Here is a 26,403-nt window from a genome sequence, read left to right as displayed (position 1 = left end):
ACATTCGGTCACCAAATCACATAAGTCATATAATACTATATCGTCATCGAATGTTAAGCGTGCGGACCGTACAGGTTCGAGAACTATGTAGACATGACCGAGACACCTCTTCGGTCAATAACCAATAGCGAGCCTGGATGCCCATATTGGCTCCTACATATTCTATGAATATCTTTATCGGTCGAACCGTTATGACAACGTACGTAATTCCCTTTGTCCATCGGTATGTTACTTGCCCGAGATTCGATCGTCGGTATCTTCATACCTAGTTCAATCTCGTTACCCGCAAGTCTCTTTACTCGTTCCGTAATACATCATCCTGTGACTAACTCATTAGTCATTTGCTTGCAAGGGTTATTATGATGTGCATTACCGAGAGGGCCGAGAGATACCTCTCCGATACTCGGAGTGACAAATCCTAATCTCGATTCACGCTAACCCAACAAAACACTTTCGGAGATACCTGTAGAGCATCTTTATAATCACCCAGTTAAGTTGTGACTTTTGATAGCACACAAGGTATTCTTCCGGTATTCGAGAGTTGCATGATCTCATAGTCGAAGGAATATGTATTTGACATGAAGAAAGCAATATCCATAAAACTGAACGATCATTATGCTAAGCTAACGGATGGGTCTTGTCCATCACATCATTCTCCCAATGATGTGATCCCGTTTTCAAATGACAACTCATGTCAATGGTTAGGAAACATTAACCATCTTTGATCAACAAGCTAGTCTAGTAGGGGCTCACTAGGGACACGGTGTTTGTTTATGTATTCACACATGTATTAAGGTTTCCGGTCAATACAATTCTAGCATGAATAATAAACCTGTATCATGAATAAGGAAATATAAAATAACAACTTTATTATTGCCTCTAGGGAATATTTCCTTCAGTCTCCCACTTGCACTAGAGTCAATGCTCACCAAATTGGGATTTCATGCTCAGTGGATTCAAATGGTGATAAGTTGTGTAAGGTCGGTTGAGTATAAGTTTTGGTTCAACTCAAATGAAATGTTGCCTTTTTCACAAACGAGAGGTTTGAGACAGGGGGATCCCCTCTCCCCATATCTGTTTCTCTTATGTGCTGGAGGACTGTCGGCCCTTATTACTCATGAGGAGGAGGTGATACGTCTCCAACGTATCTATAATTTTTGATTGTTCCATGCTATTATATTATCTCTTTTGGATGTTTAATGGGCTTTACTGTGCACTTTTATATTATATTTGGGACTAACCAACTAACCAAAGGCCCAGTGCAAATTGCTGTTTTTTGCATATTTCAGTGTTTCGCAGAAAAGGAATATCAAACGGAATCCAAACGGAATGAAACCTTCGCGAGGATCGTTTTTGGAACAAACGCAATCCAGGAGACTTGGAGTGGACGTCAAGGAATCAACGAGGAAGCCACGAGGCAGGAGGGCGCGCCCTAGGGGGGGTAGGTGCACCCCCACCCTCGTGGGCCCCTCGTGGCTCCACCGACCTACTTCTTTCGCCTATATATACTCATATACCCCAAAAACATCCAGGAGCACCACGAAACCCTATTTCCACTACCGCAACCTTCTGTACCCGTGAGATCCCATCTTGGGGCCTTTTCCGGCGCTCCGCAGGAGGGGGAATCGATCACGGAGGGCTTCTACATCAACACCATAGCCTCTCCGATGATGTGTGAGTAGTTTACCACAGACCTTCGGGTCCATAGTTATTAGCTAGATGGCTTCTTCTCTCTCTTTGGATCTCAATACAAAGTTCTCCTTGATCTTCTTGGAGATCTATTCGATGTAATACTTTTTGCGGTGTGTTTGTCAAGATCCGATGAATTGTGGGTTTATGATCAAGTTTATCTATGAATAATATTTGAATCTTCTCTGAATTCTTTATATGCATGATTTGATATCTTTGCAAGTCTCTTCGAATTATAGTTTGGTTTGGCCTACTAGATTGATCTTTCTTGCAATGGAAGAAGTGCTTAGCTTTTGGGTTCAATCTTGTGGTGTCCTTTCCCTGTGATAGTAGGGGCAGCAAGGCACGTATTGTATTGTTGCCATCGAGGATAAAAAGATGGGGTTTATATCATATTGCTTGAGTTTATCCCTCTACATCATGTCATCTTGCCTAATGCGTTACTTTGTTCTTATGAACTTAATACTCTAGATGCATGCTGGATAGCGGTCGATGTGCGGAGTAATAGTAGTAGATGCAGAATCGTTTCGGTCTACTTGACACGGACGTGATGCCTATATACATGATCATGCCTAGATATTCTCATAACTATGCGCTTTTCTATCAATTGCTCGGCAGTAATTTGTTCACCCACCGTAAAATATGCTATCTTGAGAGAAGCCACTAGTGAAACCTATGGCCCACGGGTCTATCTTCCATTATATTAATCTCCCGTCAACTCGCCTATTTCTGTCTCCATTTATTTTGCAATCTTTACTTTTCAATCTATACAACAAAAATACCAAAAATATTCATCTTATTATCTCTATCATATCTCACTTTTGCAAGTGGCCGTGAAGGGATTGACAACCCCTTTATCGCATTGGTTGCAAGGTTCTTATTTGTTTGTGCAGGTACTAGGGACTTGCGTGTAGTCTCCTACTGAATTGATACCTTGGTTCTCAAAAACTGAGGGAAATACTTACGCTACTTTACTGCATCACCCTTTCCTCTTCAAGGGAAAACCAACGCATGCTCAAGAGGTAGCAGGAGGCTGGTAACTTGAATGGTGTGCAGGTGTGTAGAGATTCGCCAACGATTTCTCATTTTACTTTTTGCTGACGATTCTCTTATTCTCATGAGAGAAGACGCCCACAATGCAAACACCCTGCATGGGATTTTAGATGAGTACTGTGCAACCTCAGGTCAATTGGTGAGTGAATCAAAATGCTCTATATTTTTCAGTCCTAACACAAATGTGGAGGTGAAGGCAGAAGTATGTCAAATTCCGAATATTATGACGGAGTCTATTTCAGAAAAATATTTGGGTCTACCATCCATGATAGGGGTGGACTGTGTTGATTGTTTTAAACACATAATAGAAAGAATTCAAGCAATGGTGAATGGATGGAAAGAGAGAACTCTCTCATTCGGAGGCAAAGAGGCTTTGCTGAAAGCAGTGGCCTAAGCCATCCAAATTTATGCGATGGGCGTATTTAAATTCCCGAAGAAAATTTACAAGGGAATCACTGATGCAATGTCGCAATACTGGTGGGGTGATGAGGAGGACCAACAAAGGATGCATTGGTTTGCATGGTGGAAGATGTGTATTCCGAAGGAGAGAGGAGGTATGGGTTTCCGAGATATTCATAGCTTTAACTTGGCAATGTTGGCAAAGCAGTGTTGGAGAATAATTGAGAACTTTGGTTCATTATGTGCACGAGTTCTGAGAGCCAAGTACTACCCTACAGGAGATATTATGAATTGTCAACTGAAGAAGGGGTCGTCCTATGTGTGGCAAAGCATTTGGTCTGGAATTCAAACGTTCAAGAAGGGTTACAATTGGAGAGTAGGCAATGGAGAAAAGATTAATATATGGGATGACTGTTGGATCCCGAACAGTGCCTCCAAAAAAGTTTTAACAGTAAGGGGAAACCAAGTACTTACTAAAGTGAATGAGTTAATTGACCCAATCACGGGAGAATGGGATGAGATGTTAATCCGGGAGAATTTCTGGCACATTGATGCTGAACACATACTACAAATCCCATTATTCCATGTGGAGACAGAGGACTATGTTGCATGGCATCTCATGAGGAGCGGCGTTTTTCAGTACGTTTTGCCTATTATAAGCAATGGGAAGTGAATTATGATACATATGACAGCGGTCTGGCCCGCTTCTCCATGGCGCCCCATCCAGTTTGGAAGAAGTTGTGGAGTTTGAGAGTGCCAGCGAAAGTTAAAATTTATATCTGGAGATGCTTTCACAATGCCATCCCATGCCGGGGTACTCTTATGAATCGGCATGTTGGAAACTTGTCCCAATGCCCATACTATACAGATGGTGCGGAGGACTTGGCCCATATGCTGTTTAAGTGTGCAAGGGCGCAAGCAGTTTGGGAAGCTTTGGGAATCGCAACAGATATTAACTTTGCTTCGTTGGCTGATCGAGCAGGTTCAGCAGTCTTGGAGTTTATTTTATGTGATGATTCTTATCGGCGACAATATTCTGGATTGGTCGAGCTACCAGAGCTCATATCAACAATTTGTTGGTTCTTATGGTGGCAAAGAAGACAGTTCGTGCGAGGGGAAGAAATATTGTCTCCAGAACGAACAGCGCCGGCGGTGGTTGCCCTAGCGATTAATTATGTGCGCGAAGCACAAGCTAAATCTACACCCAAGATCAACGGGTGGCCGACGTTCCTAGTAGGACAACTTGTCCTTAATGTCGATGCTTCATTCACAGAGGGCGATTATGCTGGGTCTTGTGGTGCTGTCATCCGTGATTACCGGGGATCTTTCATGTCGGCGTCCACGGCGAGATTAGAACATGTAGCTGATGTGTTCACGACAGAAGCGGCAGCTCTGCTTGAAGGACTGAAGCTAACAAGAGATACGGGATGCAATAACTTGGTGGTGAGATCGGATAATATCACGGTGGTGGATGCACTTAGATTCAATGAAGGTTATTCTATGGTGGCATCGCCAGTTCTTGACGAATGTCGTAGTTATCTAGTAGATTTCGGAAGGTTTACTATTGAGCATTGTATTAGAGAGTCAAATTATGTAGCTCATGAGCTGGCTAGATGGGGACATGCTAATAATCCATCTCGTTGGATTGATGCCCCGCTGATTTCATTTTGAGTCTGCTGGCAGACGATATATCCGTCCTTTGATTAATAAAGTAAGCTTTCATGTCATAAAAAAATGCCACAACTTGTTTTTTTTTGGGGTTCCACAACTTGTGAGTGTGCGTGAGAGGAGGAGGATTTCGGGCTTCTGCTGTGGTGTGGGCCTTAGAACACTCGGTTTAGTCCAGAACAAAGACGCCGGACCGCCAGCCCATGGTTAGTCCATTACAAAGAGGCAGCGGCTTCTGCTCGTCACAACAAAGACGAGGCCGCGAATCAACCTGTGGTTGAGATGGTTAGGTGGACAGTGGTATTCCCAACCCATCAGGGTTCAAATTCTGATGCTCGCATTATTCCTGGATTTATTTCAGGATTTCCGGTGATGCGCTTTCAGTGGGAGGAGACGTTCCCGTCGACGACGAGGCGCCTATGGTGCCTTCGTAAATCTCAAGATGATATGCCGGCTCAGTCTCTCGGAGGTGCTCATAGGGGTAGGGTGTACGTGTGTGTCTTCATAGGGGTAAGTGTATGCGCGTATATATGAGCGCTTGTGTCTTTACTTATGCTAAAAAAAACACAAAGACGAGGCCCCGGAATCGATCGAGGAAGCAAGCAACCGCACCCAAACCCTAGCCGAGCTCAGCCGACGCCGCCTCCTCCTCCGGATTCCGTTGCCATGGCGCTGCGCTCTCCCTCCAGCACTTCGCGGCAGGATCTGTCGCCGCCGGCGGACTCTCTGCCTCCCATCTCTCAGGTACCACCGTTCGATCGATCCACCTACTATGCCTGCAATTCGCTGTCCGACTGCCCCGTTCTGACGTTTATCACCAAATTAACCCCATCAAACTGTCTTTTATGCTCACAAATCAAATTATATGATGCGCTTTGGCTTCTTTCCTAGTTCAGACCCTTGTTATGAGAGGGTTTCTGTAATTTGACCCAATAATGGTGAATAATCCCACTGAAATGTGCACAACAAGTGCCGGAATGCAGAGGAGGCCTATCTTAGATTCATGTGCTAATTTTTTACTTTTTTTACTTTTGCTTGCTTGAAAAAGTAACAATTTGTACACTGAGTACATAGCGGATATGATGAACCGTTAATTCCATGATATATGGGCATTTGATTTACTTGGAGGGAAGAAGAGTATGCCATCCTTACGTTTTATTTTCCCTTAGGGATGAACCGTTAATTCCATGATATATGTGACTTTTTGTTGTTGAAATGTAACTTTGACCACTACTGTATACTGTGTAGCTTCTAGTTTATCAATGTATATGTTCTACTGTACTGTTGTTAAAGCATTTCCTACAACCACTCTAGTAATATAAATTTCATAAAGTCAGTATTGATAGCTTTAGACATACTAGTGGTCAAACTTTTGAAAGTTTGATAGTATGGATTCTAGAAGGACTATTGCTAGCCATGCAATGCATACTCTCTTGTTAACAGCCACTAACATGCATGAATAGCTGCTTTAATTCATGTATCATTATATCAATTACAATTATCTAATTATTAATCTTACCAGGGTGGATCCAGCAATGGAGCCAAAGCAGATGTTGCTAGGAAGAAGGAGGTTGATCATTTGTTGGCAAAATTAAAAAAGGAGGGAGTGGAGATAGATGGCAACATAGCTAGTATTATTGATGATGAGATGGCTAGAATTAAAGCTGAAGCTGAGAGGTAATTAATTGAAGGCGCTACAGCTTATTTGATTTGTACTCAAGTGAAATTATCCTAACATTCATGTGTTATGCACATCCTTTTGATAGGGAGAACATCAATTGAACAAAAAAGAAAGAGGATTCAACCACTGCTCACTATTGCAGCTGTTGCTGTTGGTTTTGTCGTGTGTATGAAATGTGAAATAGATAAATACCGTAAGGCATTTGCCAAGATAAGAAGTGCTTAGTTAAATAGTCTAAGGCTTGTGGGTGCATGTCACAACCCTAATCTGGTAATGCACTAGGCTAGCTAACTGTTTAAATTCCATTTAAACCTGAAATGGGGATTGATCAAACCTCAAATGAACATTTATGATGGGCATTTTGGGTTCATTGAAAATATATGAATTTAAATCTTGTTGAATTTTGATCTATCCCCATTTCAGGTTTAAATGGAATTTAAACATGATGCAATCAAGGTTAGCTAGCCTACCAGACTAGGGTTGTGACAGTGCATTCTGTTTATGGGTATGTAAAACCAAGTAGGTAATCGCAGGAAAACACTGTTGGCTAACTATGGTGTGCAAAACCTTAGTTTCTATTTCATGCTATACTGTGGTTTTTGGCATGTACTAGTATAATGTAACTCTTACTCCCTCCGTCCGGAAAAACTTGTCCCTCAAATGGATGTATCTAGTACCAAGTTAGTGCTAGATACATCCATTTGAGGAACAAGCTTGGGACAAGTTTTTTTGGACGGAAGGATACTTGTAACATAGCTGTTCTAAGCTGTGTGGAGCAGGTGCTCTAAGTACTGCATGTGGGTCAATTAATGTTTGGTAATTGTTTGTGATGATTATCTATGGACCGTTATGATAATTTATGAGGCGCTACAGCTTATTTGATTTGTACTCAAATGAGACGATCCTAACATTCATGCGTTATGCACATCCTTTTGATAGGGCGAGCATCATTAATGGTCTGAAAAGGAACGGGTGGTTGGTAATGCTCACTATTACATCTGCTGCTTTGGGTTTCCTCCTGGGAGGGGAATGTTATGAAAAGGCCCTCTATGCGCAGATGCGCGTCATTTTTGGTGAAGAAGAATAGCCTAGGGCTTGTGGGCCCACTCTGCTTATGGTATGTAAAACCAAGCAGGTAGTCTTGGTATCACACTGTTAGCTAACTATGGTGTGCAAAACCTGCTTATGTTGTCTAATAATTGTTGCGCTATACTGTGGATTTTTGCAGGTAATGATGTAACCCTTACTGTTAGCACCATGTGATGTTCTAAGCTGCATGGAGCAGCTGGTGCTTTGTTAAGTACTGCGGTTAATTAGTGTTTGGTAATTGAATCTGGTGTGCGTGGTGATTATCTATGGATCATCTGTTGTGATAATTTATGGAATAATTCATGGTATGGCGCTTTTTAACCGAATGGCGATTTAGTATTCGTGGCTTCACTCGCATAAACTGCTTGCAGAAATCATGCATTGTCATTGTTGTCATATATTGGAATCTCCACTCTCAAAAAAAGGAAAAAAGGAATCCCCAATAACCGGCTTTGGCCCATTTTCTGTATTTGTTACTCTTTTGGTAAATGTTATCTTCGGTTTGGCAATTATGATGTTGTCAAGATGAAAGGTGAGAAAGAGAAGGGTGTGCTTGACCTGATCGGTCAGCAGGTTCTATAACGTTGAGTTTGACAGAATTCGCGGAATTGGCATTTTGATCTCGAGGGACATTTGACATGTCTGAATATAGATGCTCGGGGAAGAACATGCCATGCCCGAGCATGACAGATGGGTGGCTCTCAGACTAAAGCCTACAGAGAAACCGGGTTGCAAGTCGTCGCTTTCAGATCTCAGGTTATGTAACTGTGTTCTATATGTTTTTTTAGCCGCGTTGCTTTTCCTATTCTCGAAGTTCACATATAGAGCTTTCTGATAATCAAAATGCTGTAGGGTTCTATTCTCAATGTTAAATCATGTTCCTCGTCTTTTGCGCTGATCGCTCTTGGCCCTGATGATCGTTTTCAAATAACCTAGTCAGCCACGGCTGAGTCTGGGCCTTCGGACGATACATATCATCTTCAAATTTTCTGCTGCTCTCCCCGCGTACTTGCCACTGCCTTTTTTTTTGAAACTGTGACATGACTGCTGTCGTTTCTATTAGCAGGAGAGAAAAGGTAACCAAGAGCGCTGTTGTTTCTATCAATAATACTACACCTATAGAACATGTAATCCTGTCAGAAGATCCGGTCATTACTCCCCTTCCAAAGCTGCCAAGAGTACTAGGATCCGACCCTTGGGCATCACCTTGAGTTTAGGATCACCTTTGATGGCAGACTCTTTGTTTCGTTCTCCTTCAACCCTTGGGCGTCGCCTTGAGTTTAGGATCCCACCTACACATACAATGCATTATTTTTTTCCCTAGCTAGTTCCGAAAAATAACTACCCTGTCAAATTGATTTGCATCTATACATACAATGCATTTCTCTCTCAAATGGAGAGACTTGCATCTGTACATCAAACCAAATCGTGATACATGGCCGGAATTTCGATGAGAATGAACTATGGTTTGACCTAGGACTAAAAAATGCAGTCGAAAAAACAAGATTTGAACGAAAAACACCGAGGTCTACGATGTTTCCTACTGCGCCATGCCATACGGTCCGCGAGGAAGGATAAGGTCGCGGGCCAGTGGGAAATGCTTCGCGGAAGGATAAGGTCGCAGGCCAGTGGGAAATGCCATTGACCCTACATTTCCCGTGTAACACATCCTGTCATTTTAGAGAAGTCATGGCATTTTAGAGAAGGGTCAGATCGTCAAATACTTGCAAAATAGGGTTAGTTTGTGTTAAACTTCGTTAGCAAGGTCAAGCAGTGATTTTGGCCACGAGAACACAGCCACATCATTTCCCCTGGGGTGTTTGTTATCCTCAATGTACATGTAATTATACACCATGAGTCAACCACATCAATTCTCCCAAGTTTTCCTCTTCTACATCTACATAATTAAAAGGTAATAACCTTGCAAGCAAAAGATCTCCTTTATAGCATACGTTCGGCATCGAGATGGATTATGGTAATCTAGCTTTTCCCAGCACCTTTTGCCTACTTCTTCTTTGGATAACCAGTTTTTTCAAGATTGTAAAATAACGGAACCCTTAGAATCACCAGCCTGGTTTCTTTCTAGAAACCAGCCACATCGTTAGCTCGCCACGTGTCCGTGGCTAATGCTCGGTTAGACACGTGCCCAGTGCCCCAGCCCGACCATACTCATTTCTCGTTACCCGTGTTAGAAGGGAGAGAGGGATTTGGTGGAATAGTTCGTTGTATTGCTTGAGCCTCGTGGGCATCGAGAAATAAGGATGACAGTGAACCTCCCGGCTCCTCAGCGATTTGGGATTCCTGGCCGTCGGATCTGGTGGCTTGATCGGATCTGGGCCGTTGGATCGAGCCCTGGGTCGCCCTCGCCCGTTGGATCGAAGAGGTGCTCCTGTAGCAATGAATAGTTACCGTCTCGCGGTAAAGATCTCGTGCCACCGAGCGTAATTCCCGTGCCATGCTGAGGGCATTTTCGTAATTTCACTATGCTGTATAAAAGTGCAACACCCAGGGTTTCTCCCCAATCGGCTTCCTCCCCTCGTCCTATTCACGCGAGGGAGAGCTGCCGCCCCCTCCCCTTCCAACCTCCTGCTCCGACCCCGCAGAGGGCGCGTCCATGGCCGGAGCGGAGGAGGAGATCCAGGCGGAGTGCGCCATCTCCATCGCCACGGCCCCCCGCCTTCGTTGAGCCGCTCGTCATCTTCCTCGTCCTCGTCTCTGATCTGCTCCATCTCCTCGTAATCTTCCTTCTCTACAGCCCCTCGCCGGCGACCTCCTCCTCCACAGCCTTGCCGACGACCTCCTCTCCCGCACTCGCGCCGCTCCCTCCCGCACTCGAGCCGCTCCATCTCTCTCCTCCCCCCAAACCCTAACCCGCACCCGCCTCCCTGCCCCGCCGCCGCCATCTCCTTCATCCAGCCGGCCGCCGCCTTGGCCGGCTCGTGGTGGAAGACGGCCGCCGCCTTGGCCGGCTCGTGGTGGAAGACCTAGCAGCTGTTGTCGTGGTGGATGACCTAGCCGCTGGCTCCGTCCGCACTCGCGCCCCCACCCTTCCTCTCCTCATCGCGCCGCCACCATCCCTTCTTCTTCGGCCTCTCCTCTTCCTCCCTTCCCTCACCTAGTGTTTGGTGGGTGAGCTCAGTGTCGTCTGCCAATGGTGGACAAGGAGATCCGGCATGAACCACGCACAGGGAGGAGCTCGACCTCTACTGCCTATGCATGCCCCCAGGTATAGCAGATCCTTGTCCCTGCCTTTTCTAATTTGCCGTCAACCAGTCTGGGTTCATAAAGAACATAGTTCAGTTGCCTAACTAATATCATAACCATGGTGCAAATGGCAGCATCCAGTTGGGGTACTGGCAACAAGCTGATTTGTTTCTGGATGTATAAGCAGAAAAATACCAACTATTGTATATGCACGTGCTCTTTGTGTTCATCTATTTTGTTTGGTCAATCATTATATTTGTGACAGCTCCTGGCTTGATTCTTAATGGATATTGCCCATAATTGTGTGCTTGATGTATTGTTCAGATTGTAGTCTAAATCTGAATTGTTTAACCCGCTGACGTGCATCCGGAGAGAATACTGATGGCTAGGGTTGATTGTGCATCAATGGTACAATACTTCTCATGAAGGGTCATAATCTTCATTAGTTTGCTGAAGCTAAACCACTAAGCACATTAAAATGAGTTCTTGCAATTATGTTGATTTATGGTTATATAACCTAGCCAAGTATCCAGTGATGTTTATTTCTTTCGAATGTTTGACATGGAACATGACTTTTTTTTGTTTGTTTCCTCTATTGATGATGCAGGTGAGCTGATTTTCTTATTTTTAATAAGCTTTCTGGCTGTGCTGGAGGGCGGCTTGGTCTCGGCATCGGGCGTTTCGCAGCGTGGTATGTCCTCTGCTTTCTTCTAAACAGTTTATCTTGCTTCCTCTTTACTTTGTGTCTTTGTGTGGTTGTTTAGCTGTGCTAAGATGGGGTAATGGAATAGATACCGCAGAGCACCTTTACAAATGATAATTCCCAAGTTCTAAGGTGTAGAGGGTTGATGATTAGTCATAAATCTGATGAACTATGTGGTACTGCTAAGAACTAATACATACAGGTTATAGGCTTGATTTCCCATCTTATCCTTGCGGCTGGTCAGACATATGAAGAGTTCTTTTGGGTCATTTTATTAATCCAGTTGTGCAAATGAAGAAGCATATAGACGATGAAACTTTGTCCAGTACTTCACTCTGCTTTATCCTAACTCCACATCTTTTCTTGGAATAGTAAGACAGATAAAGAACACCCTCTGTCCTTACATAAGCAATCTGCTTTATTCTATTTGTTGATTCAAAGTCAATTGTTTTAAATTTGTTTTTTGAACATATGGAAATATCATGAGACAAATACTTACTAGAAGTGTCCCTTACATATGCCCTCTGTCTTGGTACAATGTCGAACAGTGGGCAGTTTTCTATCTATTAGCACAGTCTTCTAATACTTAGGAAAATTGAATTGCACAAAAAGTGAACGTGTTTGTAATTTTTTATGCCAATTTTTGTATTATGATCACTCAGGTAGATGTCTTGTCTTTAGTAGCAGAACATAGGTGTAGTAGACTGTACACTGCCCTTGCCGTTAAATGATTGAGAACATCTCATATATATGTTCTGAACTGTTTAGAGAGATTTTATATTGAATCTGAAATTTATAGTTCTTGTGTTAGTGGGTTATTTTAGTTTTAAATCTATTTAGCACCTAATTTTTTTCCTTCTACATTGTGTGTATAGCATTAACTGGAGAAGCAAAGCTGGTCTTTAGATTGACTTGTCTTTCTTTTCATGACTGCTAAGTACTGCAAGATTGTTAAACATATATGTATCTTTTGGACCTTTGTTGGTGTCGAGCATGTTCTGGTGCGGATAAATATAAGCCACGTTGTCAGGGATGTTTCTTCTCCTTGTGCTCTGATAGTTGGTCTGTAAGTTGTGATGTTGATCGAGAGAAAATTTTGCGTCGATCACCACGCCGAGCTCGAGCTGCAGAGGCGCGTTGGTGCTCGACCAAAGCAACACAATTTTGATTGATCTTAGATCTTGTTTCCCCGCAAATTTGCCGTTCTTGCCGTTTATGTGCTGGCTCTGTTGTTGCATTCGTCGATCTGTAGGTCCTTGATTGTTTTGTCCTGTCTGAATTCTGGTTACCTACAGTTTATCCATGATTCAGACTTTTTTTCTTGCAGGTTTGTCTGCTATTTGCAGGTGCTTGTTGGTCTGGCCGGTTCATCCTTTGATTTGTGCCATCTTGCTACATCTTCGCCCTTTTCTGGTCAACCTCTTTTCTTCTCCTATTCTCTGCTTTTAGGCCAGGCTTGCATTTTTGCAGCCTTGTATTTTCCTGAACTTGCCTGTCTGGATTTGGTGTTGTGGCCTGGTCTTGCTCTACTTTTTTAGATTGAGTCGTATTGGTGTGTGGCGGAAAATTAGGTAGCACCATGTAGTAATAGCAGCTTTATGTTTGACACATGCTCTGCGCTGCAGGTTACTTGCCGTACTCGTTTTTTCCTTCCACGGACGATTCCGAGCGATCTGTGCTTCGCCTCTGCTGCCGGCGGTTGTGCCAGTCATGCTCCTCCTGGTTAAGCTCGTTTCCTTCTTTAATTCATGTACTATTGGCAGGCTTGGCCAGGTTGTTGTAAAAATGTCTTGGGTTTCTTCTTGTGTGTAGCATATTCTTTTTATAGGCCTTGCCTTGGACGTTCTGGATCCTGTTTTTTGTTTCGCGAATCTGCTATGGGCCATTGATGTTCTTCTACCACTCATACGTATATTATTTGACCATTTGCTTCGCTAAGATTCAAGTATGACTTGATTTGGATTTATTTTCTTCAAACTTGCACCGATCAATATTTATTGCTCTTCGCGTTGTCGAATCAACATTTCATTGTATGCCGGATAGGCATCCTTTAACTAAATTCATCTTTGTTTGATGTAGTTCTTTGTGATTTGAAAGCAACTGATGACTCAATATCAATCAGTGCATGGAGGGAACTCTTCTCCACCATGCCGATGACAGGAAAGGGGAAAATCCAGTCCGCGGTGCCACCAATGAACAAGGTAAACATGAGCTGTCGTTCGCTTATAAATTCCGTAATTCAGTAGTATCGATCTAGGGTTCATGTGAGTGAATCTTACTGTTCTTCGGACCGTGTATAAAAATGCTGCTCTGTTATCAGTTGTAGCTGCAGTTCTATTGTTGTGAGTCTCATGGTCCAATATAATGCCCTTTTCAGAGAAAATACTCCAGATCTATTTACTATGATTTAGTTCTGGTATTGATTTTTATTTAGTATGAATACTCACATAATGAATCTATTAAACGATCTAAATACCACCTATTCACAGATTACTTGTGCCACTGTGTTTTTTTTACTTATCGCGCCATTCTTTACGTTTGTATTGCAACAAAGTAAATTTTGTAGGCTCAGAGAAATCTTCTGGATTGTTTAGACCACATATTTGTTTTCTTTCTCAACAGTTCATGATGTACAACGTAGTAATTTTGATTTTTCATTTGGATGTTATATACTCTTTACAAGATCTACAAGTTGCACACAATCCATATTTGATGTTTAGTCTTGCTAATTCTCGAAACATTCCCATGTTTGTTCTCCTACAGAGCTTTTGATATCTTATCTATACTCATCCTTAAAAGATACTCCCTCAGTAACTAAATATTAGAAGTTTTTGTAGTTCAATTTGAACAACAAAAATGTCTTAATATTTAGTTATAGGGTAGTACTTGTCTTGGTTGATTGCTTTATGAAGAAAGTAGACCATTTTAGATCGAAGATATGGATTTATGATAGTTTTGAGACAGAGAGGAGGAAATAACAAGTTTGGGTAATGATGAAACTTCCAAAAATTATGACAATTTGATTCAGCATGTGGTTAGGTCATGCTCTTAGGAGATAAATGTTCTTCTGTAATTTTAGTTTCAAGTACTTTTGATTGATAATAAGAAGGATATGTGTTTATTGATTGTTTTCTACTACTATTATTTAGGTGATGCAAATCAATATCTTGCTTTGTCTATGCTATGAAGTGGCCTAAGCGCTAGACCACGGGGAACCAGGACCGGTTACTTTCCTGGTGACCTTATTATTCGGTATGGTGCTTGCAAATTGATCTTTTGTTGTGTTTATTCACTGAAGCTTGTACTGTCAAACAGAGTTGCTATTGTATTGATGCCTTGGAATGTTGTTAAATCAAGTAATGCAGCTGAATTTGTCTGCTACATGTTAATCTTGCTCTTTGATACTTGTTCACAAATTGTTTACTTGATGCTTGATGGCAACTGCTATTCTTACAAGACTATCAATCTGAGATTTATCATAACTCAGAAAAATGAGATGTGCACATATGTTTATATTTTGATTTACTAATGGTTTCCTTGATGTGGATGTTTTCTTGCATTATCTGATTTCTAATCTGCAGTAGATGTGACACAAGTTTATCATTTCTCATTGTATGGAGTGAACCGAGGCAGCAACTAGCTGGACGTGGAAGTGTTGTTCCTGAAGGTACTGAAATTGGAGCGGACTTCTCAGTCTCAATTATCATTTTTGTACCGAGTAGTTGCATGCATAACGAAGTTAGATGTTTGAACTATGAATTTGTTTTGCAGGAGAAGTGTGAGGTTGTGCTTGAGAAGATCTCCAGGCTGGAGGAGATGGCTTCTCTATTCATTTATTTTCTCCCTGAAGGTAAGTACAGTGTGCAATACACTATCTTTTGGAGGATAACAAAAACCAACTTCAGTACTCTCTTAAGACAACCATGTGTATTATGCACGGATGTCCGCTAAGTATTTTGGGAAGGGAATGAACAACTCTTTCAGAATAACAAACAAGTGCTACAATATAAGGAACAAGTACGTACATATTATATTTTTTTCACCTTGAAGAGCACATTACATTACGAGTTGAAACGATTTGTGTTGTTTATATTGAAAAAGCATCATGAAGGTGATGTAGATGTTTTTTTAAATAATCTGATATCTTTTGTTTTAAATCACATAGCACAAAGGTATTCTGCTAGCTATATAAAAATAGTAATATTAGAACTAGACGTATATTCTTTTTAGCTATGCCCTAAATAAGTGTCTCGACTTTGTACTAAAGTTGAGACACTTATTTTGGGATGGAGGAAGTGCATTATTATAGTAGTTGTAAATACTAAATAGAAACCTTTCAAGTCTTACATTTTTTCCAAACTGTTCATCGTATGAGACATAACAAAAAGCATTTGATCCATTGATGTGCAATACCAGACTCTATACTAACTTATATTTTTGGTCAACAAAATTAAACCTGTCAATAATCAATCTACTCTGTAAAAATGAAGGCTTGCAACTATTATATGACAACAATGTTGTTTTTGGTACCTTCTCCTTCAGTTATGTGCAATTTGTGTTCGATTCCAATTTGCTGGTTTACAAATCTTATGTATTTGTATCTTTGTCAAATGAAGTATGAGCTGCTATGTAACATTAAAAAAACTCTGTTTATCCAGTCCTTTGTTGTGATGTACTCCCTCCGTCCCATAATATAAGAACGTTTTTTACACTAGTGTAGTGTAAAACACGTTCTTGTATTATGGGAAGGAGGGAGTATTTGCTAGCATGAGATGTCGGATTCAGAGCAACAAGGCAACTAAAGGATGGGGTTATGGCAAGGAGGCACACACATGGATGATCGGTGAGGTCGCTAGAGCTTAGAAGGTGGAGTGAGGAACAAGAGCGGAATGGATTCTGTCGCCACGATGTTGAATGGGATGTGCACCACTGTTTTTGTACCTATATTAAAGTATATTTTTGTGATGAGCAGCTACAGCTTGTGTTTGCAAATATGTTCCTTTTTAGCTTTAACCATTTTTTGTGAAGAGAATATTTTGTAAACCAGTGCAAACTTTGCCTGAATTACCATCCATTTGGCAAAATGTTAAAGCAGATTAGATCATTCCTCGCAATAAGCATTGGAGTTAAGTTTCAACCCATTGATTCTATATGTCCTCTCCAGTACCTTTCGTGCTAAGGGGCAGTGTTTGTGTGCACTCCGAATACTAATGTTAGATGTTCTCTTCAAAAGCAAAATTAAAATGATTATATTTTGACATTTGACCTTCAAATGGTATGCATGCTCATTGGAAATAGTAACATACTTTGAGTTATATCTGAATTAATGCAATTGTTGTTCCGTAGCGACGCACTTATTAGTATACCAAATAGCTATGACCTTGTAATTTTACTGTCTCTACTGTCATTGTGTTTGGATTTTCCTTTCTTATTATGTTTCTACTCTTAGTACTTGCTCTCTCATGTTCATGCTCTTAGTATTGAACTTAATGCCAATATAAGCTTTTATGTTCTCATGAACGCACTGGACTCGATGCGGCTTTATAATCTCACGACCATATTGAACTTGATGATGTCTTGCTTTTGGTAGAACTGAATTTTTTTTCTTTTTCTTGAACCAGAGAATTCGTTGTCCTGTTGAATACATGCGCTAAACAATGTTTCCTACTAACTTGATCATTATATGCTTGACCCAAACGTTGGGACCGGCACCCTCGCGCCAAGGCGCGGTACCGATCTAGTATATATAGGAGTACAATAATCAACTTGGAGTACAAGACAAGCCAGAAAAAAATCCTAGTCTATCTCGTCTTTCCTAATAATCAATATACTCAACATCCCCGCAGTCACAACGGTAGCGACGCAGACGGTGAGACTGGAGAAGAATCCGAAGGCAAGCCGACGGACACCCCACCGCAGTCGTAACGGTCGACGCATCGCGGAAGTCGTGGCTGAAGTGAAAACCGACGAGGTTGCTCAAGCAAGGCGGTAGCCCTTTGTGCCGGTGTCGATGTAGCCGAGAGCGTAGGGTGGTGTAGCCGTGGTCGAGGTAGCCGTGCAAAGAATGCCGTGGTCGATGTCGAGTCGGGGTAGCCGGTGCGAGGAAGTTGCCGTGGAGCCGCAGGCGCAAGGAGGCGTCGAGTTAGTCATGGGCGTAGAAGTGTCGAACTAGTGGTGCGCCGGGAAGAAGACGTTGTTGACGACACGTCGCGCCGGGGTTGCCAACCTCGGGGACACGTCATAGACGAAGGCACGCGTCGGTGTTGCCAGCACCGGGCATGCGTAGACGGACGAAGACGAAGTTGACGAAGCGCCGCACCAGGCTTGCCAGGCCCGGGGACACGTCGTGGACGAAGGCACGCGGCGGTGTTGCCAGCACCAGGCTGCGTAGACTGGGACCTGCACGAGCTGTACGCCATGTCGAAGAAGTTAGAGAAGCCAGCAGAGAAGGACTCGACGATGGTTGCGGCGCCAATCGGCGCGGGGCCGATGTCGCCCGCGGTTGTCGGAGTAGACGAAGTGGTCGGGGTAGATGACGGCGACGCTGGCGATGGGCTAGTGCTAGACGAAGACGAAGGAGGTGGACGGGCGACGGCGGCGGCTATGGGTGTAGCGGCGGCAGCCTGACGACAACAGTGGCTACTAGGTTAGGAACGCGGCAGCGGTGCTCGAAGTAGGCGAAGAACCCTGACAGCGTGACGAAGACCGGCGCGGACGGTGGTGTTCCTGCGCCAAGGGAGACGGCGCGGCGCATACCACGGTAGGTCGACGCGCGGTGACGGCAGTGGACCGCGGGCCGCGACGCTACGGCCCGAAGGGGCGACGCAGTGGCGGCGGGTAGGTCGGGACGACGGCGGGGACCGCGGGCCATGGCGTTGCGGCCCGAAGGGGCGACGCAACGGCGGCGCGCGAGTCGGTGCAGCCGCGGGGACGACCTCGGGCGGTGGTGGAGACCGCGTGCCACGCTCGCTACGGCCCGATGGGGCGACGCAGCGACAGCGCGAGGGTCGGTGCTGCCACGGAGACTGCCTGGAACGGACGTACTCGGGGCGGCGGTAGACCGCAGGCTGTTGCACTACGGCCCAAAGGGGCGACGCAGCGGCAGCACGCGGGTCGATGCAGTCGCGGTGAGAACCACGGGGCAGCGGCGCGGTGGCCTGACGGGGCGACGCAGCGGCAGCCCGATGCTCGATCGGTGGAGAGGCGCGTTGAAATCGGGGACGATCTTCACGGGGCCCGCGAAGGCGCGCACAATCAATGGGCTTGGTCGGTCGCACGGCGTAGCTGAGGCGGGTCGCGGCGGCGGGTGGGTGACCAATCCGATCGCCCGCGAGGTGGGGGACGCCGCTTGGTGGAGGCGGGGTGGCGGCGGAGTCCGAGATGAACCGGCGATGGCGAGCGGTAGTGCGGCTATGATTGTCCGCCGCATGGCGCGAGACCGCCGGGTCGGGGTGATGCAGGAGTCCCGGTCGAAGCAGGGCGGTGACGGCCGACGTAGATCGACGGGCGGGCCGACGCGCGAACGGCGGCGGTGAAGGGCCACCGCATGACGCGAGGCCGCCGGGTCGGGCGACCGGCGGGAAGACGCGCGGACGACGCGCGAGGCCGCCGGGTCGGTGAAGAAGCCGACCGATCGCGCCGGTGTTGGAGTAGAGGCGCACGGGGTCGACGACAGCGGTGGGCGACGCAAACCGATCAAGATTAGATTGGAATACCAAAAAGAAACCGCCGCTCAAGATGACCGGCGGGACAGAAAAACCCCGGAGCAAGGGCTCGGGGAAAAGACTCTCTAGGGCAGCCGGTCAACACAACCGGCGGACGACCCCTAGGTACGGGCGACGCGGCCCCCGGCGGCGGTCATGGAGGCCGACCGCCCCAGGGGCGGCGCGCGGGTGCGGCGGCGGCGGCGGCGGCTAGGGTTTAGAACCCGGGAATTGATACCATGTTAAAAGGGAGAGAGGGATTTGGTGGAATAGTTCGTTGTATTGCTGGAGTCTCGTCGGCATATATATAGGAGTGCAATAATTAATTTGGAGTACAAGACAAGTCAGAAAAAAATCCTAATCTATCTCGTCTTTCCTAATAATCAATATACTCAACAACCCAAAAAAAAAAAACATCGCATGACTTTATCATCTGTTCCTTCTCCCCACAACTCATCAATTTCTTGTCCACAACATATCTGTTGAATGAGCTCTGCAACGAGGATACCTGGCGATACTGAGAGGGAGGTGGCGACACTAGGGGTGTTGCAACTCATCCCCTCTTTGTGTGTCTCTCACCTTGATGAGACCTCTTCTTTCCTTCGGAGCCAGCAATGCCTCTTTCCTAGCCCATTGCCTAACAACGTGGCTCCCGAAGTGGATGAGAAGAAGGGATGCATCTTTTTCATGGCCCCATGGCTAGTGCTGCAAAGGAGACAACTGTCGGTGCCATGGGACGCGTATGTTGCTGCAACAATGGGCCGTGGATCAGTGACGGCGAGGCGCCTTATGACATTTGCTTAGGAGGGAGGGGTGGATGTTGCCAACGGCGAGGTGCTCGCAGCATCGATGATGTTGCAATGTATGATTGCAATGTCCACTGTGTTGCAATGAGCAAATGTATACACCGTTCATGTTTGGAAAAGGCGGTCATCACGTCGTCCATGTTCCAATAGGTGACCGGACAACCATCCGTGTCGTGATGCGCGAGCGCAATGCCGTCCATGTTTCAATGGGAAACCGCAACATCGTCCGTGTTGCGATGAGCAACCGTAACATCGTCCATATTTTTTTTGCGGGGAACATCATCCATGTTGTGATGGTGGCATCCTCATCCGAGGGCTACATGAAGACATATCCAATGGGTTGCGACCCGGCGGATCCTTGTCAAAGATCAGTCGGATGACGTGTAGCAAGCAAAGTAACTACTCCTTGGCTAACCAACTTTACCCAGATTATGAAAGAGTATAAATACAGTTCAGCGGCTGACCCCTAGTGCCGCAGGCTTATGATGGGACACAATTACAATTACAGTCGGGCAATATAGACTTTAGATCAAACAATTCAGACAATGAATAAACTTGGATAATGGAAGCCAGAAAAGATAGACAGTGGTTTCTCGGTGCTTCTCTTCACCGATGTTTATGGGTCCGAAGAAGTTCAACCCGCCTTATTCCGCAGCGCGAGCCGAGCACGGAGTGGCCGTTTCATGACGTTTAAGAACCCGACCTGCGGCTCGAGGTGGACAGCCAGGTCGCCTTCCGCCTCCGTCCACTCGAACTCCCTCACGAGGTTGGCCACGAAGTAGCCAAGGTGGAGCATCGCGACACCCATGCCAGGGCACATCCTCCTGCCGGCCCCGAACGGCATCATCTTGATCTCTCCGGCGCTTCCTGCCGCCGCCACGAGGCTCACGCCGCTGCCCCCGCCGCCGGCAAGGAACCTCTCCGGCATAAACTTGTCCGGCTCGGCCCACGCCGTCTCGTCCCGCGCCAGGCGCTCCAGGGGGAACTGCACCGTCGTCCCCGCCACGACGCGACGACCATCGAGAAAAACGTGGTCGTCGGGCATCACCTTGTCAGCAAGAGAATATCAGGATTATTGAGAATATTAAGTACATTACGTACTGTGACGGTGTGACCTCGACTGACTAACCAGTTTTGGATTTAGAATTGGAAAGCAGTTAGTTGCTCACCTGCCTGGCCACCGACGGCACCGTGGGGTGCAGGCGCAGCGCCTCCATGAGGACAGCGTTGAGGTACTCCAGCTTCCCAAGGTCCTCCTCGCTGACCTCCTCCGCGTCCGCTCCGACGACGGCGTCGATCTCGCTCCGGACGGCCTCCTGCACGTCCAGATGCTTCACCAAATTCGCCATGATCCACTGCAGCGCCGCCGCCGCCGGCTCCGTGCCGGCGCCAAGAAACTCCGAGCAGAGCCCCACGAACTCGCCGTCTGCTAGCCTTTGCTTGGGAGCCTTTGCACCGGAGGCGGAGTTGTCGTCTCCGACGAGGAGGTCTATGAGCGTGTCGACATACGTTGGAGCTTCGCCGGATGGGCGGCGCAGTAGGCCGCGCCGGGCATCGATGAGCGGGAGGTACATCTCCTCCTGCTGCCGCCTGAGTGTGACCAGCTTGTTCCACCGTTGGCGGTAGATTAGCTCGGTCAGCGCCGGCAGTGCGGCAAAGACACGCAGCCCAACGAGGGACCTGATGAGGTCCTCCATGCCGTCGGCCATGTTGCGCACCCGGCCCGGGTCGACGCCGTCGCCAAAGCACATGGCGGCGCTCAGGCCGAACAAAGCAGCGTGGATGCTCTCGGCCGCGAGGACTAACCCATCGTTAGACGACGTGCACTGTTCCCGGAGGTCCGCGACGAGGCCGCAGAGCGCCCGGCGGCGGGCGGGGGCGTAGACGCGGAGGCGCGACGGGTGGAAGACCACCGAGACGAGGTTGCGGCGGATGCCGCGCCACAGCGGGCCGTAGGGCGCCGAGCCTATGTTGTGGTGACGCTGCCGCGAGAGGACGGAGCTGGCCGCGCTCGTCGGCGGGCGGTTGCAGAACGCGCCCCCGGCGCCACCGCGGACGAGGAGGTGGTGCGCGGTCACACGGTCTGTGACGACGACGTCCTGCCGCAACGCAGCGGAGAAGTCCCGTACCAGAGCCCACTTGGCGGCGGCGAGGCGGGTTTGCATTTCCTTGAACGGCGGTGCACGCCGGAGCAGGCTGCTGACGACGACGTGGACCGCCATGGAAAGCAAGAGGAGGATAACGTCTTGCATGGCTTAGCTGATGGTCTTAGCTTGACCAGAGTTGCTGCCGCCACTTTCACTTCTTATGGACCTTGAAGGTTGAGCACTTGAGCTATCGATGCATCGCTTTACCCAACAGCAACAAAAAAAAAGTCTCACATTGCTGTACTAGTATAGATTTGTTAAATACGAGTTGACAAGTGAAAGGCAAGTCATCGTCTTTGTTCTTCTTTTGCGGGGATATGCCACACTTCAACTTGCTTGAGAGATTGGCATCTTATGAAAGAGCATTGTTTTAAAAACTCCTCTCTCCGAGTCGCTCAAACATATGTATTAGACGTATTTCAGTGCTAGATACATATGTCTGAGCAACAAATAATATGGATCAGAGGGAGCATTTGTTTCATGAAAAGTAATCACCCTTGTATTTTATTTATGAAGAAGATGTTACAAAGCTCAAGACAATCACACAAGAAGTTCAACTTCTCCCAGAAGAAGATGAAATAGGCACCAACAACAACACTAAATCAACATCAAAGATCTGACAAGCTCAAACAATCATAGTAGGTCTTCGACATCCATCCCCATCTAACCAAGCAAGGCATCGTCTTGAGCATTGACCATCTGGTTGCCACCCGTCATACCGTCCTCGCCGGTCGCCGCTCCACGCGTCGATCTAGCTGTTTCTTCCCTTCGTCGATCTGACCTCATCACCCAGGCGCTATCCATCTAATTTATTCCGCTCTAGCATATTCATTTTACAAAGAATTATATATTTCCGGCTTGCACTTTTTTGTCCAGGTTAATTCACAACGCCGACTTGGTCGCGACGTTGCACCGCCGGGCCGACCTTGTTCCTCCAAGCCCTAAACAGGGGTCTCTCATTTCTGAAAACTTACGCATATTCCTGGTAGTCCAGATGTTCCATGCAACACTGAATACTACCTAAGTGAAAAAAGGTTTGCCAAAGTCGATCCCAGCAGCAAGAAACCATCTCATAGGTAGTCATAGAAGGTTTAGCCACCCAATTGATCTGAAGATAGTTCCATATCCTCTGACAGAAATTACAAGAAGAATAGACGAACAATTTCCTCATGAATCAGAAAAGGGCAGAGGACACAAGTATCATCATCAACATGCCAATGCCTTCTCCTCATCATATCCCTTGTATTCAATCGTTCCATCAAAAGAATCCATCCAAACATTTTAATCTTGAGTGTGCGAGAACATTTACAAATCCATTGGAAGATTGGGTCCAACACAATGTTTGCATGTACAGAAGTATAATAAGAATTGGGACTGTACTCACCCTTATTGAATGTCCATTCCCACACATCCTTAGTCCCTTAAATCAGATGGACATAATCCAAGAGTTGTTGAAGGTTTAAGGACTCCGAATGAGCCTCCGAAAACACGGGAAGATGGAAGTTGGATAGTAGCCCATCAGCCATGAACATCATGAATATATCTTTTCCCATCAATGACAAAAGAGAAATGTCCGGGGAATCTCTTATAAATAGCATTGGAAGATCTATCCAAATCCCAATTATCAGTCTAGAACAAAATAGATTTACCATCATAGACCTTTGGCTTGGCTAAGAGACAGAATTTTTCAGCCAATTTAAAGATATCCCTCCACGAAAAGGATCCGCATAAAGTGGTAGCATATGGAACATAATTGTGGTAGTAGGAGCACCAAATTAAATTGACCCAGGGGTTTGGGAAACGCTGTAGAAAACAAAAGAAATTCACCCTACGATCAACCAGGAACATGATACGTCTTCAATGTATCTATAATTTTTGTTGTTCCATGCTATTATATTATCAATCTTGGATGTTTTATATGCATTATTATGCTATTTTATATCAATTTTTGGGACTAACCTATTAACCTAGTGCCCAGTGTCAGTTGCTATTTCCCCCCTTATTTTGGTCTTTACAGAAAATCAATACCAAACGGAGTCCAAATGAAACGAAACTTTTTGAGGATTTTTCTTGGACACAAGACACCCTGGAAGCTTTGAGAGGAGGCTAGAAGGGTCACGAGGTGGCGACAAGCTCAGGGGGCGCGCCCCCAAGCTTGTGGGCCCCCCTGTGGCTCCTCTAACCCTAATTCTTCTTCTATAAATACTCAAATATTTCCCGAAGACTAGAGGGCACACCAAAAATACTTGTCCGCCGCCGCAAGTTTCTGTCATCGTGAGATCCATCTGGGGACCTTTTCTGGTACTCTTCCGGAGGGGGATTCGATCACGGAGGACTTCTACATCAACCTTGCCGCCCTTCCGATGATGTACGAGTAGTTTACCACAAACCTATGGGTCCATAGCTACTAGCTAGATGGCTTCTTCTCTCTCTTTGATCTTCAATACAATGTTCTCCTCGATGTTCTTGGAGATCTATTCGATGTAATCTTCTTTTACAGTGCGTTTGTTGAGATCCGATGAATTGTGGTTTATGATCAGATTATCTATGAATATTATTTGAGTCTTCTCTGAACTCTTTTATGCATGATTTATACAGTTTTGTATTTCTCTCCGATCTATTGATTTGGTTTCATCAACTAGATTGATTTTTCTTGCAATGGGAGGGGTGCTTTGTAATGGGTTCAATCTTGCGGTGCTCAACCCCAGTGCCACAAAGGGACATGACACGTATTTGTATTGTTGCCATTAAGGATAAAAAAGATGGGGTTTGTTCATATTGATTGGATATATCCCTCTACATCATGTCATCTTGCTTACGGCGTTACTCCGTTCTTATTGACTTAATACACTAGATGCATGCTGGATAGTGGTCGATGTGTGTAGTAATAGTAGTAGATGTAGGCATGACTCGGTCTACTTGTCTCAGACGTGATGCTGAAAGCACAAGTGGTCCCTGGGTGGTTTTGGTAATTAATGTCAACATATCTCTTGTTGGACTAATTTTTTTATCTAGTATATTTCAGACAAGTTCAACAGATAGAGTGGCATGGACAAGAGGATGTGGAACCCCTTCAAGATGCTAAGGACAAAGGATTGGTTTAAGCTCAAAAGCTCAAGACTTTACATTTTACTTTTAGTGATCCAAGATCACATTGAGTCCATATGAAAAGCCAATACTATTAAAAGGGGATGTGGTGTTGCTTAATGGCTTGCTTGCTCAAAGTGCTTAGTGAGATGCTCCAAAACCCTCAAACACTTTCATATCCACATATGTCCCATACCAAAGTCAAACTCGGCCCCACCGAAACATTCTATCCGGCGCCACCGAGTTCTCTTGACATAGCCACCGCCACAAACCCTAGTCAATTCGGTCTCACCGATGGGATTTCGGTCTCACCGAGATGGGCTTGCAAACTCTCTGTTGCCTGTTGCAATAACTTCGGTCTTACCGAGATTTGTAATCGGTCTCACCGAGTTTGCTTGACCAACTCTCTGGTTAGCTTATTACCAAAATCGATCCCACCGAGTTTGTGTAATCGGTCAAACCGAGATGAGGTTTTACCCTAACCCTAGCACATCGGTCCCACCGAGTTGATCATATCGGTCCCACCGAAATGCCTAACGGTCACATTATGAACTAAATCAGTCTGACCGAGTTTTCTGATTCGGTCCCACTGAGTTTGGTGATTTGTGTGTAACGGTTAGATTTTGTGTGGAGGCTATATATACCCCTCCACCCACTCTTCATTCGTGAGGAGAGCCATCAGAACATGCCTACACTTCCAACATACATTTTCTGAGAGAGAACCACCTACTCATGTGTTGAGGTCAAGATATTCCATTCCAACCACATAAATCTGGATCTCTAGCCTTCTCCAACTTGCTTTCCACTCAAATCATCTTTCCACCAAATCTAAATCTGTGAGAGAGAGTTGAGTGTTGGGGAGACTATCATTTGAAGCACAAGAGCAAGGAGTTCATCATCAACACACCGTCTATTACCTTTTGGAGAGTGGTGTCTCCTAGATTGATTAGGTGTCACTTGGGAGCCTCCGTCAAGATTGTGGAGTTGAACCAAGGAGTTTGTACGGGCAAGGAGATCGCCTACTTCGTGAAGATCTACCCTAGTGAGGCAAGTCCTTCGTGGGCGATGGCCATGATGGGATAGACAAGGTTGCTTCTTCGTGGACCCTTCGTGGGTGGAGCCCTCCGTGGACTCGCGCAACCGTTATCCTTCGTGGGTTGAAGTCTCGACCAAC

The 26,403-nt window shown here is 45.6% G+C and overlaps 3 protein-coding genes across 6 annotated transcripts; 2 read left to right on the top strand and 1 right to left on the bottom strand.

Annotated features, from left to right (window-relative positions):
• The first annotated feature begins 5,003 nt into the window (after positions 1–5,003).
• Positions 5,004–7,918, top strand: LOC123164779 (uncharacterized). The gene is made up of 5 exons (XM_044582347.1): positions 5,004–5,067; positions 5,387–5,553; positions 6,332–6,486; positions 7,430–7,607; positions 7,719–7,918. Exons 1-4 carry the CDS (start codon positions 5,013–5,015, stop codon positions 7,575–7,577), a joined length of 525 nt encoding a protein of 174 aa, XP_044438282.1. The 5' UTR covers positions 5,004–5,012; the 3' UTR covers positions 7,578–7,607; positions 7,719–7,918.
• Positions 7,919–8,344: 426 nt separating this feature from the next.
• On the top strand, positions 8,345–16,600 carry LOC123164780 (uncharacterized). Of its 4 annotated transcripts, XR_006482623.1 has the most exons (8): positions 8,345–10,805; positions 11,108–11,191; positions 11,391–11,474; positions 12,814–12,899; positions 13,112–13,208; positions 13,566–13,687; positions 14,636–15,153; positions 15,258–16,600. XR_006482623.1 is itself a non-coding variant. In XM_044582349.1 (7 exons), the coding sequence occupies exons 1-6, from the start codon at positions 10,796–10,798 to the stop codon at positions 14,681–14,683; spliced, it is 447 nt and encodes a 148-aa protein (XP_044438284.1). In that variant the 5' UTR covers positions 8,345–10,795; the 3' UTR covers positions 14,684–15,153; positions 15,258–16,600. The 4 variants fall into 4 exon arrangements, 2 of the variants coding, with proteins under 2 accessions (XP_044438284.1, XP_044438283.1); XM_044582349.1 differs by lacking the exon at positions 11,108–11,191 and having other exon boundaries at positions 12,814–12,894; positions 13,107–13,208; XM_044582348.1 differs by lacking the exon at positions 11,108–11,191.
• A 4,029-nt stretch (positions 16,601–20,629) lies between these two features.
• On the bottom strand, positions 20,630–22,247 carry LOC123164147 (cytochrome P450 89A2). Its single transcript, XM_044581568.1, has 2 exons — positions 21,165–22,247; positions 20,630–21,043 (listed from the first exon to the last, which is right to left on the bottom strand). The coding sequence occupies exons 1-2, from the start codon at positions 22,245–22,247 to the stop codon at positions 20,630–20,632; spliced, it is 1,497 nt and encodes a 498-aa protein (XP_044437503.1).
• Positions 22,248–26,403: the final 4,156 nt, after the last annotated feature.

The sequence above is a fragment of the Triticum aestivum genome, chromosome 7D (genome assembly GCF_018294505.1).
Source record: "Triticum aestivum cultivar Chinese Spring chromosome 7D, IWGSC CS RefSeq v2.1, whole genome shotgun sequence".
NCBI lineage: Eukaryota > Viridiplantae > Streptophyta > Magnoliopsida > Poales > Poaceae > Triticum > Triticum aestivum.
The sequence above is the reverse complement of the archived record's forward strand: the minus strand, read 5'-3'. Positions and strand labels throughout refer to the sequence as shown.